This window comes from Ptychodera flava, chromosome 10 (assembly GCF_041260155.1).
Source record: "Ptychodera flava strain L36383 chromosome 10, AS_Pfla_20210202, whole genome shotgun sequence".
NCBI classification, from domain to species: domain Eukaryota; kingdom Metazoa; phylum Hemichordata; class Enteropneusta; family Ptychoderidae; genus Ptychodera; species Ptychodera flava.
In genome coordinates, this window is record NC_091937.1 from 21,824,338 (window position 1) to 21,845,255 (window position 20,918).

At 37.9% G+C, this 20,918-nt stretch overlaps 2 protein-coding genes across 3 annotated transcripts in view; both read left to right on the forward strand.

Annotated features, from left to right (window-relative positions):
* The window catches only part of LOC139142241 (zinc finger protein 157-like), a 48,034-nt gene that overhangs the window by 19,660 nt on the left and 7,456 nt on the right, over window positions 1-20,918 (forward strand). Inside the window, exon 2 of one of the 2 annotated variants that reach the window (XM_070712125.1) lies at window positions 668-790. In XM_070712125.1, coding sequence (XP_070568226.1) covers window positions 668-790 — 123 coding nt within the window. Of the gene's footprint in view, window positions 1-667; window positions 791-17,772; window positions 17,896-20,918 lie in introns of both variants that reach the window. The other variant, XM_070712124.1, reaches the window with a different exon arrangement.
* Window positions 7,482-10,571, forward strand: LOC139142242 (zinc finger protein 418-like). The gene has a single exon (XM_070712126.1). It carries the CDS (start codon window positions 8,026-8,028, stop codon window positions 9,067-9,069), a length of 1,044 nt encoding a protein of 347 aa, XP_070568227.1. The 5' UTR covers window positions 7,482-8,025; the 3' UTR covers window positions 9,070-10,571.

Here is a 20,918-nt window from a genome sequence, read left to right on the forward strand (position 1 = left end):
TTATCAATATGACTGGTCACATGACTGGTCATGTGTTTGGTCATGTGATATGTTGTTCCCTAAAATTTATTTTTAAATATTGTGAAATATTTTTTGATAAATCATAACCATTTTCGATGCAAGTTTCTGCAAGGAAGACATAAAGCAGGTGTTTACAAATATAAAATGTGTTGATTTTCAAATACAGAATCATGTCAGATGCTGATGTTTATGGTTCATTTACTCTGCCTTTTGTGAGAAAAATCTTAGATAGGAACATCAATAAATAAAGTAAAGGGTAGTTATTATTACATATATGTAAAAACAATGCCATGAAAATTGCAACTATTCAAATTTGCATCATTTTATGGATTCAAACACGTCCTGATGCTTCAAATATTCATATTCTTTGCCAACTCTGGTCACATGATGTGTCATGTGATCAGTCACGTGACCTGGAAATACAAAACTTATGTATGAAAAAAGTGGGAAATTTCATGCTGATTCAGAAAATATATGGTTTATTGGTACTTACTTAAATTTTACTCTAAGCAGTGTTCATGCAATGACCACACCCAGATTTTATCAATATTTACATAAGGGGCCTGGTATATAGGATTACATTGGCCTTGGTAGTCAAGGGGTTAAGGATTTCACGGTTTTCAAATATTTTATTAATCTATTTCAGCATGTTCAGCAATTTGTGAAGCTGCAAGAGATTTTGACCAGCTACATCAGCTAGTGGGATATTTTGAAATGCTTTCAAAAACATTATGTCAACAATATCATGACAAGGTTCTACCAATAAAAAGTAAGTTATGTATAGTTAATCGCACGAGTAGGTGTGCTGTTGCAGTTGTAATCACCACACTTATAGTCAGGAACTTGTAAACATCACGAGGCCGAAGGCCGAGTGATGTTTACAAGTTCCTGACCATAAGTGTGGTGATTACAACTGTAACAGCTCACCTACGAGGTGCGATTAACGACTTATACCACGAAAAACAGGCCAATCTTCTCTAAAATTTGAAAATTACTGTCAATAAATCGTCTACTTTTGATTTGAATACCCATAATGGAATGGAGTGACTCATTGTACGTCGAAAGATTCACAGAGGTCATTATGCACCTGGCATGCGAGTTCGGGAGAATGACCTATCACAGACAAGTAGGACAGGGGCTCCGGTCAACTGCAAATCTGCATTTGAATAAGAGCTATACAGAGTCGTATAATGCACCTGTGTAGAAGGAAACTGTTTTAGTCTGATTGGTTAAATAAAATGGCTTGCCTTACTCTATCTTATTGGCTATTGGCTAGCGAGAAGGAATTCAATCTGTACATGCATGTGATTGCCTCGTGGATGCATCAGGCTTTCAATGCCATTTTGGTGTTTTTGACTGGTCAAGATGGACCTTGTCAACTTGTCTGATCTGAGGACCCAAGAGACTTCCTAGAGTTCCATGGACAGCCATGTAAAAACAACCAAAGTGGATTTTACACGGGCAAAATGCACTATAAGAGAAGCCACTACTACGGAGCGCATAAAATCCACGATGTGTACTCAACTTTATATATGATACCACCGGACGGGATTGTACTATTGATGACCCTTGCCAAGGGATAATCAAGTTCTCATGCCAGAAAATACACGTCTTTACACAAAGCAAATGTGCAAGATTACTTGGATAGAGGGCCAGCACACTGGACATTCTGGCAAGGTAATTCAATCTTTTACTAAAATATATTAATACACAAACGAATTCTGTAACGTTATAAAATTAAATTCATTGACCAAAATACTTTTTTGTGTGTGCGGCAGTATCACAGAATTTCTTTCGACTATTCCACAAACGTTACAAAAAGGCTGTACTTATTTCCGTGATATTTGTCACACATGTCTTGTGTTTCATAATTTCAGGTGAATGCGGCAATGTACCATCAGGGATTAGATGAGCAGCTTATCAAAGAACAAACAGGTCCCAGATCAGATGAGGGTTTACGCGCCTCAAATGTATGTCTACTGCACTACAAAAGCATGTGTCGAATATATTACTATCACCTCCATCTAGTGTTAACTCAGAGGAATCTGTAAGTAAACCAGTTTCTCAAGTTGCGACAAAACAATGTAACAAAACAGACAGGATTGGTCCAACCTAAGAAGACGCCGAATCTAAAGATGGACAGTCTTCATCAACAAATCATGTTGCTGACATTGAGCATGGTCCAAAGAAAGTTAAAATTGAATTATAAATTGTGATACTATAATATATCAGTTGAACAAATTTTCTTCATTGTATTATTGAATGTGTGTGAATACTTTAGACATCTCGACTTGACCTATTGTTCTCATGCAAAGTAGTAATCAGTCATACTTTTTTTCATAGTTAAATGAGTAATCACTACACTTTTATTGATATGATAATGATTTTCTTTCATTAAAGTGTGGTGATTACTTATTTACATATGAATAAAAGTGTGACGGATTACTAATTTGCATGAGAACAATAGGTTTCAGTTGTGATTTCAGGGAAAAATGGATGGCAAGAACAATAGGTCACATGACCTGGAGTGGTATAAATCATAATATATATATATATATATATATACAGAGAGAGAGAGAGATTTTTTCTCTTTTATTGAAATAATACATGTTTATATTGTCTCTTCGTGATTGACACCTACAAGCTGATTTACATATATTGAATGTGATGTACAACACATACAGAGAGAGAGAATAATAGAATCTCACATCCCCAAGGACCTAGGATCAGATTTCTCACATGAGTTGGGGATATTTTGTCTCACACGAGGGCAGGCGAGTGTGAGACTAATAGAATCTCACACCCCCAAGGACCTGGGATCAGATTTCTCACACGAGTTGGGGATATTTTGTCTCACACGAGCCGCAGGCGAGTGTGAGACAAAATATCCCCAACGAGTGTGAGAAATCTGATCCCAGGTCCTTGGGGGTGTGAGATTCTTTTTCTCACATGACCACAAAAGGCGTTTATTCATATTGGACACGTACAATATTATCAAAAATCGTGACAACTCTGTCGTCTGCCGCTGTACTTTGACCTGCTTACTTTGTAGTTCTAGTCCGTGTGTTACTCGTCGTGCCATTGGATAACATTTTGCGCGTGGAACAAAACAGACTGCTTATCATCCAATCAGAGGTCGTGTAATATTTACTGCAGAGTGTGGGACGGTTTCTGAGAGTGTGGGATCGATTTATCCCACACTCTCGATCCCGCACTCCCAGCAGCCAGGAATGTGAGAAAAAATATCCCCAACTCGTGTGAGAAATCTGATCCCAGGTCCTTGGTGTGTGAGATTCTTTTTCTCACATGACCACAAAATGCGTTAAATTCACATTGGACATGTACAACATTATCCAAAATCGTGACAAGTCTGTCGTCTGCCACTGTACTTTGACCTGCTTACTTTGTAGTTCTGGTCCATGTGTTACTTGTCGTGCCATTGGATAACATTTTGCGCGTGGAACAAAACAGACTGTTTATCATCCAATCAGAGCTTGTGTAATATTTACGCAGAGTGTGGGACGGTTTCTGAAAGTGTGGGATCGATTTTTCCCACACTGTCGATCCCGCACTCCCAGCAGCCAGGAATGTGAGAAAGAGAGATTTCTCTTTTATTGAAGTAATGTATAAGTTTGTATTGTCTCTTCATAGTTGTTTCTAGCTGCAGTATAGTAGCTCAAGGTTTTGCCTGGGTATTTGGGTCGGACGTCTGGTTTTGCCGTCCGACCCAAACACCCAGGCAAAACCTAGAGTTACTGTACTGCAGCTAAGTTGTTTCATGATGCCATGTCACTACTTCATTACTCACAAAGAATGTTATTAGTCCCCACGGACACCGCCGGGGGACTTATAGGTTTGGTCATGTCCGTGCGTGCGTGCGTCCGTGCGTCCGTCCGTCCGTCCGTCCGTCCGTCCGTTCACGCAGATATCTCAGAGATGCAAGGAGCGATTTCATTCAAACTTGGTACAAGGATTACTTTATATGTCATACAGATGCACATCGATTTGTTTTGTGATACGATCCAATATGGCCGCCAGGCGGCCATTTTATTACGATTTTTTCATGTACAGAGCCATAACTCAGACTTGTTTCAACCAATTTTATTCAAAGTTGGTACAAGGACATTGACCAATGTCATAGATATGCAAGTGTATTTGTTTTGTGATACGATCCAATATGGCCGCCTGGCGGCCATTTTATTACGATTTTTTCATGTACAGAGCCATAACTCAGACATGTTCAACCAATTTTATTCAAAGTTGATACAAGGACATTGACCAATGTCATAGATGTGCAAGTGTATTTGTTTTGTGATACGATCCAATATGGCCGCCTGGCGGCCATTTTATTACGATTTTTTCATGTACAGAGCCATAACTCAGACATGTTTCAACTGATTTTATTCAAAGTTGGTACAAGGACATTGACCAATGTCACAGATATGCATGTGGATTTGTTTTGTGATATGATCCAGTATGGCCGCCAGGCGGCCATTTTATTACAATTTTTTCATGTACAGAGCCATAACTCAGACATGTTTCAACCAATTTTATTCAAAGTTGGTACAAGGACATTGACCAATGTCATAGATATGCAAGTGTATTTGTTTGTGAAACAATCCAATATGGCCGCCAGGCAGCCATTTTATTACAATTTTTTCATGTATAGAGCCAAAACTCAGGCATATCTCAACCGATTTCATTCCAAGTTGGTACAAGGACATTGACCTATGTCATACATATGTACGTCTATTTGTTATGTGATACGATCCAATATGGCCGCTAGGCAGCCATTTTATTAGGATGTTTTCATGTACAGAGCCATAATACTCAGACATGTATCAAGCGAATTTATTCAAAGTTGGTACAAGGAGATGACTACTGTCATACATATGCATGTCAATTTGTCATGTGATACGATCCAATATGGCTGCCGTGCGGCCATTTTGTTACGATTTTTTCATGTACAGAGCCATAATACTCAGGCATATCTCAACCGATTTTATTCAAAGTTGGTACAAGGACATTAACCTATGTCATACATATGTAGGTCTTTCTTGTATGTAGGTCATTCTGGCCATTGAGCGATATCTGTATCAAAGTATTTTATCACAGACCTAATGAATGAAGAGGACTCTATCCTCTCTGAGGACATGTAATCAAAGTACCCATTAACAAGTGGGGACTGGTGTCATCAACGATGACTTGTTTTTAGCTCCCATAGCCATATGTATATATGGCTATGGAAGCTATTCTTATAGGCTAGGGAAATGTCTGTATGTATGTTTGTCTGTATGTCTGTATGTCTGTCCGTCAACATCAAAAACTCCAAAACCGCTGTACATTTCATCTTGATATTTGGTGTGTACATGGATGATGGGCTGTAGATGAGATTTTGTTCAAATGAAGTTGTCATTGCCAAAAATATGCAAATTAAGTGAAAAAATGTAAAAACAGTCAAAATTGAAAAAACTCAATAACCACTGAGCAGATTACATGAAAAATTAGCATGTAAGTACTTTGGGCTGACATGAATGATTGTGCACATCTTGGGTCAGTATCTTGGATTTGCTATTTTCATGAATTTTTTGTAATTTTCTCCCATTTTTGGTCAAAAAATCTTCTTCTCTGAAACCACAAGTCCGATTGATTTGAAACTTGGTATGGAAGTGCATAGGAGTGACCTTTCCCAAATTTGGGCAAATCGTGGTGAAATTTGCATATTTTTGTTTACACGTCCATAGAATCCATGTATAAGGCAGATCTCCATTGACTCCCATGTATAAGGCCACGAAAAATAAAAATTTAGTTTCTCATCGTATTCATATTGCAAAAAGAATGCACTGACACAATTTTTAGTCCCCATGGATGAAGTCCAGTGGGCTTATAGATTTGGTCATGTCCGTCTGTTCGTCCATCCGTGAGTCCATCCGTTCACGCAGATATCTCGGATATTTTGACAAAATGTCATGTGACCTTGATGACCTTTGATCTCAAATATACATATTTGTCCATAACTCAGTAACCACAAGTGCTACAGCCTTCATGTATGGTATGATGGGAGACCTTATGACGCCACATATTGTACCTCATTAATTATGCGCATATCTAATTTTGAGCGAGCCAATAGAACTAGAGGTCTGATTTTTGGTATATAGGGATAACTTAGCAATACAATTTTTTTGACAAAATGTCGCGTGACCTCGGTGACCTTTGACCTCAAATATACATATTTGTCCATAACTCAGTAACCACAAGTGCTACACCCTTCATATTTGGTATGATTGGACACCTTATGACGCCACATATTGTACCTCATTAATTATGTGCATATCTAATTTTGAGCAAGCCAATAGAGCTAGAGGTCTGATTTTTGGTATATAGGGATAACTTAGCAATACAATTTTTTGACAAAATGTCACGTGACCTCGGTGACCTTTGACCTCAAATATACATATTTGTCCATAACTCAGTAACCACAAGTGCTACACCCTTCATATTTGGTATGATTGGACACCTTATGACACCACATACTGTACCTCAATAATTATGCACATATCTCATTCTGAGCAAGCCAATAGAGCTGGATGTCTGATTTTCGGTATATAGGGATAACTATAGGAGAGAATTTTTTTGACCAAATGTCATGTGACCTCGATGACCTTTTACCTAAAATATATGTTTATGTCAATAAATAAGTAACCACAAGTGCTATGTCCTTTGTATTTAGTAGGATGGGAGACCTTGTGACAACACACGCTTTACCTCATTAATTATGTACACATCTAATTCTGGGCAAGCGAATAGAGCTAGAGATCTGATTTTTTGGCATATAGGGATTAATTAGCAATATAATTTTTTTTTCAAAATGTCATGTGACCTCGATGACCTTTGACCTTGATTACACATATATATGCATATCTCAGTAACCACAAGTTCTATACCCTCCAATTTTGATAGGATATTAGACCTTAAGATGTCACATCTTGTACCTCATTTATAATGCGCATATGTATTTCTTGGCTGGCCAATACACCTTGCGGTCTGATCTTTTTTCCCGATTTAGAACCATAACTTAGACATGCCTCATGTGTTTCAAATTGGGAACAACAACATAGACCTATGTGCCCATAGATCTCAACATATACACTCCAGTGATACTTCTTAATGACCACATTTTCCTGCCCCATCAAGACTAATACTCCTATTACAAGTGGGGACTATGTCATTGTATATGACTTGTTGAGTTAATGGTTGTATCACAGTATTCGATATATCTAATTCTGTATTTTTTCCATTTTATATTCTGAATAAATACATTAAACATATTTCACTGTCTCCAGTACATTACATTTAAGTATTTTCACTTCATGCACTTTATCCCTTTCACACATGTTCAAATATCTGACCAGAGAGCAAACACTAAATAGTCCAGGATGGGAGCTACAGTGTCATTGACGCTATTTGTTATATCACTCTGATGACAGGCACATCAATAATCATACAAAGTCTTGTCTTACATGGTTTCATCACATTGGAGTTCAGTGGATCCAGTAAAAAAATTCCTGAAGATGACATCAATCAACAAACAGACGTTGATAGTACGGAAAAACGATCGACAGCACACAAAGAATTCTTCACTTCGGCAGAGTGCTTTGAAAGGGGAGAAAGTGAAAGACTGGTACACAATCTGGAGAAGACAAGAGTGGTAGCCTCTGTAGGTGTGAAAGCCAGGACTGTAAGATATATGACAGTGAATTGAGTCCATCAAAAGATGGCTCATCACAATTAGAACAGTGTCATCCCTATTCAGTGTGTGATGCTACTTTTAAGTTGACAAGTAAACTCAATGATCATAATTTGATCCACACAGATGTACAAAGCAGAAAATGTGAAAGCCAAGAGCGACATGAGAGAAATGTTTGGATTCCCACAGGTGTTCAACAGTATGAATGCGAAGAGTTTGGTAGAACATTCTGTCAGAAAGGCAATCTGAAGTCACATATGTTGACCCATACAAATATCAGACCACATGAGTGTAAAGAGTGTGGTAGAACATTCAGTCAGAAAGGCAATCTGAAGATACATATGTTGACCCACACAAATATCAGACCACATGAGTGTAAAGAGTGTGGTAGAACATTCAGCCATAAAAGCAATCTGAAGAGACACATGTTGATCCACACAAATAACAGACCACATGAGTGTGAAGAGTGTGGTAGAAAATTTAGTAGGAAAGGTGATCTGAACACACATATGTTGACCCACACAAATATCAGACCACATGAGTGTAAAGAGTGTGGTAGAACATTCAGCCATAAAAGCAATCTGAAGACACATATGTCGACACATACAGATACGAGACCTTATGAGTGTAAAGACTGTGGTAGAACATTCAGTCAGAAAGGCAATCTGAACGCACATATGTGGACACACAGGCGCAATAGACCATATGAGTGTGAAGAGTGTGGTAGAACATTCAGTCAGAAAAGCCATCTGAAGAGACATATATTGACCCACACAAATATCAGACCACATGAGTGTAAAGAGTGTGGTAGAAAATTTAGTCGGAAAGGCAATCTGAACACACATATGTTGACCCACACAAATATCAGACCACATGAGTGTAAAGAGTGTGGTAGAACATTCAGCCATAAAAGCAATCTGAAGGGACATATGTTGATCCACACAAATAACAGACCACATGAGTGTAAAGAGTGTGGTAGAAAATTTAGTCGGATAGGCAATCTGAACGCACATATGTTGACCCACACAAATATCAGACCACATGAGTGTAAAGAGTGTGGTAAAACATTCAGACACAAAAGCAATCTGAAGGTACATAGGTTTACCCACACAGATATCAGACCACATGAGTGTAAAGAGTGTGGTAGAACATTCAGTCAGAGAGGCAATCTGAAGAGACATATGTTGACCCACACAAATATCAGACCACATGAGTGTAAAGAGTGTGGTAGAACATTCAGACACAAAAGCAATCTGAAGAGACATATGTTGACCCACACAAATATCAGACTGTTTGTGTAAAATGTGTGGAGAAAATCATTCAACAGGAAAAACAATCTGAAGGCACATTTGTTCTCCCACACAAAAATCAGACAACATGAGTGTAACATGACAGAACTTCAAACAAACATACAAACAGTCTGAAGGCAAATATTTTGACTAATGCAAATATCAGACCATATGTGGTGGCAGAGCCTCAGACTGACACTCTACCTGAAAGCAAAAATTATTATCAGACCATTGTGTGTAACGAGTGCAGAAAGCAATGAGAACGGGAAAATAAATACCAAGGCTCATATGTTTACCGACACAAATATCAGACCACAATGTATGGCAGTGTATGGCTTAAATTTCAAACCAACAGTCTGAATACAAATACTCTATGAGCCACAAACATAGCAACAATATTTAGTTCAGCTTATGATTGCTAGGTGTATTTTAGTTTTAAAATTACAATTGTGGAAAAGCACTTTGTTTATAAACAGAACAAGATACTGCTTTCAAATACATCACACAAACAAAATGCAGACTAATGATACCAATGAGCTCTGGAAATTATATGAAAACACTGTCAATAGTACTCTCGATGATTTAGCACCGATAACATGTCAAACCGACAGCACCATGGTATACGGAAGAACTGGTGCTTATGAGGAAAACTGTGCGGCAATGTGAACAAAAATTGCGACGCATCCGATTGGTCATCCATCGTGAGATATTTGTTGCTAAACGAACAGAATACAATCGACGTGTGGATCAGGTAAAATCAGACCATCACCGGTCACGCATTGATGCCACCAATACCAGAGAACCCTTTGCCATAGTCGATGAATTAACCGAACAAAGAAAGCAAGTGCAAAAATTCGGCCAACGGACATATTCCTTTGAACGAACTAAGTAGTGCATTTATGGACTTTTTTCAACAAAAAGTTGAAATGCTCAGGAAAGGTTTGACTCTTGTAATTGATCACTCTGTTTTAACAAGACCTTTGATATGTTCATTGCCATCTTTTAATCCTGTAAACGAATATGATGTGTGAAACTTAGTAATGAAATCCGCTTCTAAATCGTGTATTTTAGACATTTTTCCCACTGAAATTTTTAAATCTTGTATTCATGATCTTGTACCTTTTATTACACACCTTTTTAATTCTTCACTCTCGATGGGCATTGTTCCAGAGGTTTTTAAAACTGCAGTATCCGACCTTTGATAAAGAACCCAGGTCTAGATGATAATGTACTTAAGAACTACAGATCTGTGTTTTCCGTCAAAGTGTTTAGAGCGCATTGTCGCCGAACAGTTGAAAAACTATTTGGCAGACAACTGTTTATATACAAAGTGTCAATCCGCCTATCGCCCGCACCACAGTACTGAAACAGCCCTTCTCCGAGTGCATAATGATATAATGATTGCGTTAGACTCTCGAATTAAAAGATGTAGTTATGGTTATGCTAGATTTGTCAGCTGCGTTCGATACTCTCGACCATGACATTTTGATTCACAGATTGAGATCTCGTTTCGGAGTAACTGGTGTAGTGCTGATTCAGAAGTGGTTATGTTCATATCTATCAATGGTGTACAACGTGTATATATGTATCTACACAACAACTTCAAAAGATGCCGTTTTATAGTATGGTGTTCAACAAGGTTTGGTACTTAGACTACCCTTTTTACACTGTACACTGCGCCTCTTGATGATATAATTTCTGCTCATGGTTTGGAATGCATGTTGTACGCAGATGATTCTCAGATTTATGTGGTTTGCAATAGCCCTGTAGATGTTAGATCAGATCTTGAATTATGTGTTCAAAATATTTGTCAATGGATGATGTCAAATATGCTGATTCTTAATGATGGCAAGACTGAAGTAATTCAGTTTTCATCGCGTTTCAGAAGAGGTGCGATGAAGTTGAATTCCCTAAGAATTGGCACATGCATCAGTCCGTCTACATCGGTAGAAAATCATGGAGTACTTTTAGAGTCTGATGGTTTCATGACAAATCAAGTAATAGTATTTGTAAATCTGCTTTCTTCGTTTTGTACAGAATTAGTAAAATTCGTCGTTTGATCGACAAGAAATCCACAGAAAAACTTATACATGCTTTTGTGACATCGCGCCTTGACTATTGTAATAGTCGCCGTATGGGATTCAAAAATACCAACTTGAAAAATTGCAGTCTGTTCAAAATGCTGCTGCACGCTTAATTAGTCGTACACGGAAATTTGAACACATCGCGCCTGTTTTAATGGATTTGCATTGGTTACCTGTAAAAGAAAGATTCAAGATTAAAATTCTTCTCCTCACTTTCAAAATCTTAACTGGTAAATGTTCAGAGTATTTGAAGTCACTGATAGATATTCAGGTTCAACGACGTGTTCTCCGTTCCTCCGATATACTATCGTTAATTCGGCGTGATGCGAGGAATACTACTGTAAACTATGGTTTCCCTGCTTTTTCAGTTGCTGCTCCATTATGGAATGAACTAGCGTTTACTAATGCTATTTTAAACTGTTCGGTTCAATCTTTTAAGCGCCACTTGAAAACTTATCTGTTTAAGGAAATTACAATGTTACTGTGTTTAATGATATGTATTAATTTTCTTTCATTTGTCATTCTTATTTCATTGTTTGTGTACAGAGCACTGAGACGAAGTGTAGTGCGCTTTTAAGAAATAATAATAATAATAATAATGCAAACTCCTCAACGATTCTGTAACGAAGAGAAAGAACGATTCAAATCCATATCTTGACAAGAAATCACAGACTTGTAAAGTCTCACTGTTTTCAAGAATATCTGAATTGTAACATTGGTACCGCCATTTTTTTCATGAATTTTGTTTGATACCAGATACTACTTATATTGTTTGACATGTTGAAAGATAATGAATGGATGACCATGCTTATATGCATGCATATAGTCGTTAAATTTCGATTGACTTCTATATCTGCTCAGATTTGCGGCGGGGGTTTGTGACACAGTGTCTGAGATCTTCAACCCTTTCCTTATTTTACTACGTGAGTGACGGCTGTGGTGTTGACTTAATCAATTAATCCGCTGATACGGATGATTAGCAAGTTGATAATGTTTTCGGAGCAGTGGTGTATGCACAAGTTGGAGAGGAGATAAGGACTTGTCGGTAATATATAAAGCAGTCAGACGGTGTGGAGTTGAAACTCTTTATTTGAAATATCACTGTCAAAATGAGGTAAACCGTTGCTGAAAAAAACCTCCCCACCCCAGGGGACTTTTTTTCTTCCCCCTGTGTTTGAACTTATTACCCTCGCCTCGCCATCCATATTTGTCCAAAGGACTTCGCCCGTGTTTATCATTTTTGCTTGTTTACATACAGTAAATGATATAGCTGAAACATGAAGATATATATTTGTTTTAAAATAAAAAATATAACGTGAAATGTAAAATGAAAGCCAGAACAGCACACACACTACTCGCCTGACCGGAACACCCTGGACAATTACGTTCAAGTATAGTTAAGTTATACTTGAAATTGTATATTTTCCATGCAGAAGACAGAGTATGTGAGCTGTTCTGGCTTTCATTTTACATTTCACATGTTATTTATGACTTTGTTTCAAACAAACATACTAGTACACCCTTATATTGTTTACTCTTTTATTTGTCAACAAACAAAAAGAAAACATAAGACTTAGCCTGGGCCTAGCCCTGTGAAGATAGCGACCCTTTAGCCGCTTTGTATGAACAAATGTTGAGCCACTGGGACCTTGACTGTGCATCGCAGGCAAACTAATGGTTTGGAACGTCACAAGAGCAAATGTGTTTGCAGTCTGTGCGTGGCTGAGTGATTCATATAGGCACAGATTTTAATCTAGCTGATTTTGGAGGAAATTAGAAAAGAAGTTTTTCGTTTGTGGTCAAATTTGGGACAGCAAGTTGCCGGTTTTGTCTATGGACCTTGGCAGGCTATCAAATCATGGGTATTTCAGAATGCATAAGCAATAATGTATAACCCCTCCCGGCCTATAATGGACGAAAGTAAATTTTGCCTCATACATTATGGTGCATTCGTTGTTGACTTTGTCAAAGTTAATCCGGTGATAATCTGGTCACAGCGTCCACAGATAAGTAATTTACCCTTTCTGGCTTTGGCGCTTAGGCAAGCAAACGCATCGAAGCAGCACAGTAATAAAGGTTCTCATATAAAGATTGTCAAAGGACAAATACGTGACACAGCGATGCGGACGGAGAAAAAGAAATCGTTAAAAAACCAGTGCTAACATAAGACAAATACAGCAAATATTGGCAGTAATTTTTTTTATTGGCAATACATATCATAGTCAAACGTATTAAAATAAAATAAAATAAACCATAGCAAGAAGAAACCTGAAATTTCCGACTGATAAAGATAAGCTTATAGTCAACAAAAATAGCATTTCTTTTCTTTTTTAAAAATGTAATTGTTAAATCTTTGCTAGAATAAACTTTGGCGAGAACAAATCGATCTCTAAGAAGTTTAAAGATGATGTAGTAATTTGAGAAAAGCATCAAGTATATAGCGTGATGATGTGATTCCAGAATGTGGATCGTAGCAGCAGGTACAGTTGATAAAATATCAAGATAAGCTGAAGGATTATCAGCCAGTTCAGCAACCGTAATGGCTTGTGAAACATAAACTGTAATAGAAAATGGAAGCAAAAAATATTGTGAGCTGAAATCAAGTAAATCCAGAACATCAAGTCAAATCACTAAATAAAGGAAAGTAATGAAGAGTTGAAGACAAAAATACAGCTTACTAACCTTTTTATCGATTAATTTTGGTGTTTGGTCCAACAAATATTAGTTTGATTTACGTACGTACAATATGTGCGCTTTCAATAACTTTCCCTGGCTTATGGAGTCACGCACTCATAAAACCTACTAGTCCGTTCGCCAAGTTTGATCGCAACACGATTGAAACTAATTTGGGATAATTGGATCGTGAATTAATGTCTGTTTCATCTGCAAATGTAAGCTCATCTGCTTTTCATTTTACATTATACACTTGTTTTATGAGTAATTTATAATATTGCAACATTCAGCTATAGTGCATCTAACACTTTTGAGTATAAATTTGAAAAATATGAACATCCAATCATCCAAAATTAGTTCCAATCGTGTTTCACGTATTTTGACAAGCAAGCAACAAAATCCGCCATAAAATGGAAAGAAACCACTATGTAGCTATTATATTATCGCATTTCCGGCTCAATTTGCTGGGCTTCTGATCACAACCAGGAGAGGTCTTCCAAATGAAACCCATTAATTAATAATATAAAGCGCATGTGCTGCGGTCGGGGTCCATGCAGCCACTTCGCACCAAATCCCTGGCCCTGGCACACAACTTCGTCCCAAACCATTTCGTATCACAACCACCTCGTCCCAAGTACTACTTCGTCCAACCCCACTTCTACACGACCTCGTACCAAAACGACTTCGCCCCGGTATAATACAATCGCAATACTACCAACCCCTCCTATAACAAGGATACCACGATGTATGCTGACATCACTTTGTTTTTACCTACAACTTGGAAATGTGTCTAGCATTTTGGCTACTACGAACCATTTATTCTTGCATGAAAACATAAACCGTATACGGTAAGCTTATATTAGTGAAAAGGAAAAAACCCGCAAACTACTACATGCTTCACCTCGGGTGCCGTTCGCGAAATTACATATGTCATTTTCTCGAAATGAGTACACTTTTCAAGATCAGACCTGGGATAATACTATACTTTATTGCTCAACGACACACTCAAGAAGTGTGGTAAGGCAAAAATTACAAAAGTCAAAGATGCAGAAAGGTGATGAAAACTTTGAGGGCAGTCTAGTGGTCGTCAGTTATAGGCTTAACTTTACCGGTTGGCGATAAGTTTGGGGCAATGTAACTTTTTAGGGAAGTGGTTTTGATACAGGGTTATTTTGATGCGAAATGGTATGGGCCGGCACAGGGGGTCCGACACCTTCGCACCAAAACCAGTTCGCCCCACACAACTTCGTCCCAAAACCATTTCGTACCAAAACCACCTCGTCCCAAGTACTACTTCGCCCAACCCCACTTCGCCCCAAGTACCACATCGTACTAAAACCACTTCGCCCAAAGTATAGTACCGTTAGCTGTGATATCGCAGCGGGTACTTTGTGGCGTGTATCGAACGCGATCGGGTCATTGAGGTCATCGCCACGGTGGCGATGACCTCAATGACCCGATCGCGTTCGATACACGCCACAAGTACCGCTGCGATATCACAGCTAAGTACCGTCAACTCGTCCTGAAACAACGATGTTACGACGTATCATAAGGTTGTTTTTACCTACAACTTGGAAGCATTAATGTGTTAGGACATTTTGGCTACCACGAACCATTTATTGTTGCATGAAACCAAAAACGATAGAATAAGAAAAAAGAAACACGCAAATGTTACAACTCAGGTGCCGTACGTAGCCCTGCGTACGATGCTGTGTGTTCCGCTACAGCTAATAGCCCCGCTGTGGTGAGCGGGGCTATTAGCTGTAGCGGAACACACAGCGTCGTACGCAGGGCTAGTGCCGTACGCAGAATGTCAATTTCGCGAAATGCGTACACTTTCAAGATTTCAGTCCCAGGATGACAGATAGGTGGTTATTTTCAGCTTTACCAGTTAGCGATAAGTTTCTGGCAAAGTGGTTTGGGGACATGACTTTTGGGGCGAAGTGGTTTTGGTACGAGGTTGTTTTGGTGCGAAGTGGTTTTGGTGCGAAATGGTATGGACGAGATGGTATGGTGCGAAGTTGGTTTTGATGCGAAATGGTATGGGCCGGCACAGGCGCTCCTTAGCTGGGTAGTCTGCTAAGAAGATGGATCGATCTTTTGATCCCGTTGTCGATATGCCCGCCACTGTAACCTAAATACTAGGTTACAGTTGCGGGCTTGTCGACTACGGGATCAACAGATCGATCCGAAAATTGATCTCCTTAGCAGACTACCCAGCTAAGGAGCGCCTGTGTGGGCCGGGGGTATGGGGCCAGATGGTATGGTACTGCGAAGTGTCTGGGAACCTATGCGGTCGAATCCGAATCCGAATCCCAGTCTAATATTCAGACACATGCCGACCAACGACGCGACTGCAGCTGCACTGTAGGTTTGGACCCGATCTAGAAATTACACTTACAGTTACGTGGTCTCCTACCAATTTGTGTTGTCTTCATAAATATCACAGTCGGACTTTCGGCGCACATCTATCACCCACTTGCATTCTTTTGAAGTATTTGTTCCGCAGAAATGGAGTCGGCCGGAATGATGGACTGGAACAGCTCTCTGTCCAATGGTAATGCTGGTGCCCATCCTTGCGGCGTTCTGATCAGTTCCGAAGGTATGACTATGTGTGGTGATCTCAAAGACGTATTTACAGTATGATGTATGCCAAATTATATAATGTAGTACATATATGGAGTACGCAGAGAGCTAAGAAATTCAGACAAATACCATGGAGGTAAAAGTAACACCTCCGTAGGAATGGCCAGAAGTACAGATAGGGAGCCAGTACGTACCATTATGTGCATCATGGAGGGGGACATGTACCCCAAAACTACAAGATGGACTTAGTGACTACAGCCATGTTTGTATGTTTTGCAAATGAAATTACCAGAAATTGGATTTTATTAGGATTCAATCAATTCATCCAACAAGTATTGATATAGTGTACTATTTTGTAGCTGTGAAATTTGTTGAAAGAACCATTAAAAATGTATCGGTTCCATTAAATTGTAGTTTTATAAGCCATTACGTCTTCCTCACATTTACACCTTCACCAAATTACTGTAATACCTGTTGTTCTCATTCTTCATAGTATCAATACTCTATGCTGTTATACAAGTTTTAGTGGTTAAACCACCGTGACACATACTCAGTTGACATTGTTTTATTTGTTAAAATTTATTAATTTTATTAATGTGTTTGATCACAAAGTGTTTATTAAAATTTCTTTCTCTCTGCAAGTGCATTTGCAATCCATTTGAAATTTAGTGATAATGCTCCATTTAACGATAATGTAGAGGTTGTTCCAGTGATTTTGAATTGCATGTTTGTATCTGACAGCTTTGTGTCGTAGCTTTCAACTATGGGTTTCAGGTTCTCAATCTTAAAGGTTGATTCTGATATGTTGAAATAGTGTCATTAAAGGTATACAGTCACCTGTAATCTAACTATGCCCATATATGGTGAAAGGGGCGTTCCTTGGTATTCAAAGTGATCATGTGAGGGCGCTGTTTTAAAAGCAGCCACCCCCTTAAAATCTGTAATAGGTTAAATTTTCTCTTTCCATGATAACTGGCAAAATTAGAACAGGTGACAGTATATACCTTTAATTACAAATTGTATTTGTGGACCAACTTTCTTTTGTGCTGAATATATAGCTCTTGTTTTTGCAAATAACTGTTGTCTTGATACTTTTACATTTTTGGGGCGATATACTGATTCTGAGTCTTTCCTCTAGAGTTGCATTTGTTGAAATAATTGACTCATAAACTGTGAAAGCCAATATTCCATATCCATTGTGAGTACTTTATAAAAAAATAACTTTCAAGTGTCAAAATAGTTTTCTGTTAAAATCCACAGCAGAGACATACAGGCCACAATTTCATTTATTGTTCTGTATTGTGAAATTTTATAGTTGTTTGGTGCTTTAAGGATTTCACAGTTTTTCAAATATTTTATTAATCTATTTCAGGATGTTCAGCAATTTGTGAAGCTGCAAGAGATTTTGACCAGCTACATGAGCTAGTGAGATGTTTTGAAATGCTTTCAAAAACATTATGTCAACAATATCATAACAAGGTTCTACCAATGAAAAGTAAGTTTTCCATTTTTTGTATGGGGCAGTAATGAGCAAATGGCTACAGAAGTCTAGTCATGGCTAGAAAATGTTTCCTTCCCTTTTAACTGGGCAAAATATATATATATATATATATATATATATATATATATATATATATATATATATATATATATATATATATATATATATATATATATATATATATATATATCAGGGCTCTAATTAACCTTTTTTCCCAGGTAGTCCACTTGGGCTACCATTTTCTGAAGTTGGTAGCCTACTGACAATGGCTGGTAGCCCATGCATTTTGTAGTTTTGGGATATTTTTTTCTTTAACTGGTGAATACTTGCACACCTTTAATACCCAAAGGAAACCAGTATTAATACTGTATGAACCAGACAACAGTGATATTCAAAAGTTTGATGACCTATTGACATCATGTTTCATACTCAGAGTTGAATGCAAATTTTGATAGTCGCCATCATAACGACTTTCTCTCAGGGGGTGAGACATACTGTAGCACAGCAGGGCTAAATCAGACCATTGGTTTTCTGTTCCAGGGAGGAGACAATAATTTCTGTGTAACTGTGATTGATACATTATGATCTAACATAGTGAAAATGCATTTTCATTGGCCGTCATATCCTGTGCCTGTCAACCAAGTGCATCAATTGAGATCTTGAGACTTTGCCACTGCACTGTCATCTTTGGTATTTGCATGATAAAGTCATAGTCTGGCCTTTCAGTGTCCAGCTAGCTACATGTAGCTGGGATTGACTGCATTCGGCTCGTCCCAAAGTGACGGACATCACATGCCAAGTTTGAGTTCTGACAGAATTTCATCACCCAGGCTTTGGTCGTCTGTGAGGGCTACGTACCATTCCATGGAGATAGGTAACCCCAGGGAAAAGTTGGTAGTCTGTGGTTTTGGGTCTACCGCTAAATTCGAGCCCTGTGTATGAAAGTGGTTGAAAGTTGTGGTGCTTTTGTTTTGATACTTGCTAGAATTCTAAAGGAAGTTTGCATAATGTTGTATCTAAGTCTGTTCCCTATGATGTTATATATATATATATATATATATATATATATATATATATATATATATATATATATATATATATATATATATATATATATATATATATATATATACCGCTCCAGGTCATGTGGCCTATAGTTCTTGCCATCAATTTATCCCTGAAATCACGACTGCCAGCTATTGTTCTTATGCAAATTAGTAATCAGTGCACACTTTTATTCATATGTAAATAAGTAATCACCACTTTTTAATGAAAGAAAATCATTATCATATCAATAAAAGTGTAGTGATTACTTATTTAAGTAAGAACGATTACTAATTTGCATGAGAACAATAGGATCAGTCGAGATGTCTAAAGCATTGACACACATTCAATAACACAATGAAGACAATTTTGCAACTGATATATAAAAACATCACATTTTATAATTTAATTTTAACTTTCTTTGAACCATGCTCAATATAAACAACACGATTTGTTGATGAAGATCTGTCTATTTTTAGATTCGGCGACTTCTTGGGTTTGACCAATCCTGTCTGTTTTGTTATGTTGTTTCGTAGCAACTTAAGAAACTGGTTTACTTACAGCTTCCTCTAGATGAAAATGGTAGATGTATTCGACCCATGCTTTTGTAGTGAGATCGACAAACATTTGAGGCGTGTAAACCGTCATCTGATCTGTGACCTGTTTGTTCTTTGATAAGCTGCTCATCGAATCCCTGATGGTACAAAGATGTTGCCACATTCACCTGTAATTATCAAACACAAAACATATCACAAATAGCATGGAAATAAGTACAGCCTTTTTATTTGATACGTTTGTGGAATAGAGGAAAGAAATTCTGTGATATTGCCGCACACACAACAAAATATTTTCATCAATGAATTTAATTTTGTAACTTTACAGAATTCGTTTCATGACTGTATAAATATATTAATAAAAGAATAAATTACCTTGCCAGAATGTCCCGTGTGATGGCCTTCTATTCAAGCCATCTCGCACATTTGCTTCACGTAAAGACGCCTACTTTCTGGGAGGATTACCCCTTGGCAAGGGTTGTCGATAGTACGGTCCTGTCGGCGGTATCATCGCCACATTCTTTTATAAGTTGAATTACACATATTGGATTGATGCACTCCGTAGTAGCGGCTGCTCTTATAGGGCAGTTTGCCCGTGTAAAATCCACTTTGGTTGTTTTTACATGGCCGTCCATGGACCTCTAGGAAGTCTCTAGGGTCATCAGATCAGACAAGTTGACAAGATCCATCTTGACCAGTCAAAAACACCAAAATGGCATTGAAAGCCTGATGCATCCATGAGGCAATCACATGCATCTACAGATTGAATGCCTTCTCCCTAGCCAATAGCCAATACGACAGAGTAAGGCAAGCCATTTTATTTAACCAATCAGACTAAAACAGTTTCCTTCTACACAGGTGCATTATACCACTCTGTAGCCCTTATTCAAATGCAGATTTGCAGTTGACCAGAGCCCTTGTCCTACTTGTCTGGGATAGGTCATTCTCCCAAACTCGCATGCCAGGTGCATAATGACCTCTGTGAACCTTTCGACGTACAATGGGTCACTCCATTCCATTGTGGGTATTCAATCAAAAGTAGACGATTTATTGACAGTAATTTTCAAATTTTAGAGAAGATGGCCTGTTTTTCGTGGTATAAGTCGTTAATCGCACCTCGTAGGTGAGCTGTTACAGTTGTAATCACCACACTTATGGTCAGGAACTTGTAAACATCACGAGGCCGAAGGCCGAGTGATGTTTACAAGTTCCTGACCATAAGTGTGGTGATTACAACTGTAACAGCACACCTACTCATGCGATTAACTATCCATACACCATATATATATATATGATGTTGATATATATATATATATATATATATATATATATATATATATATATATATATATATATATATATATATATATATATATATATATATATATATATATATATATATAGCCTATGAAGTTCGGA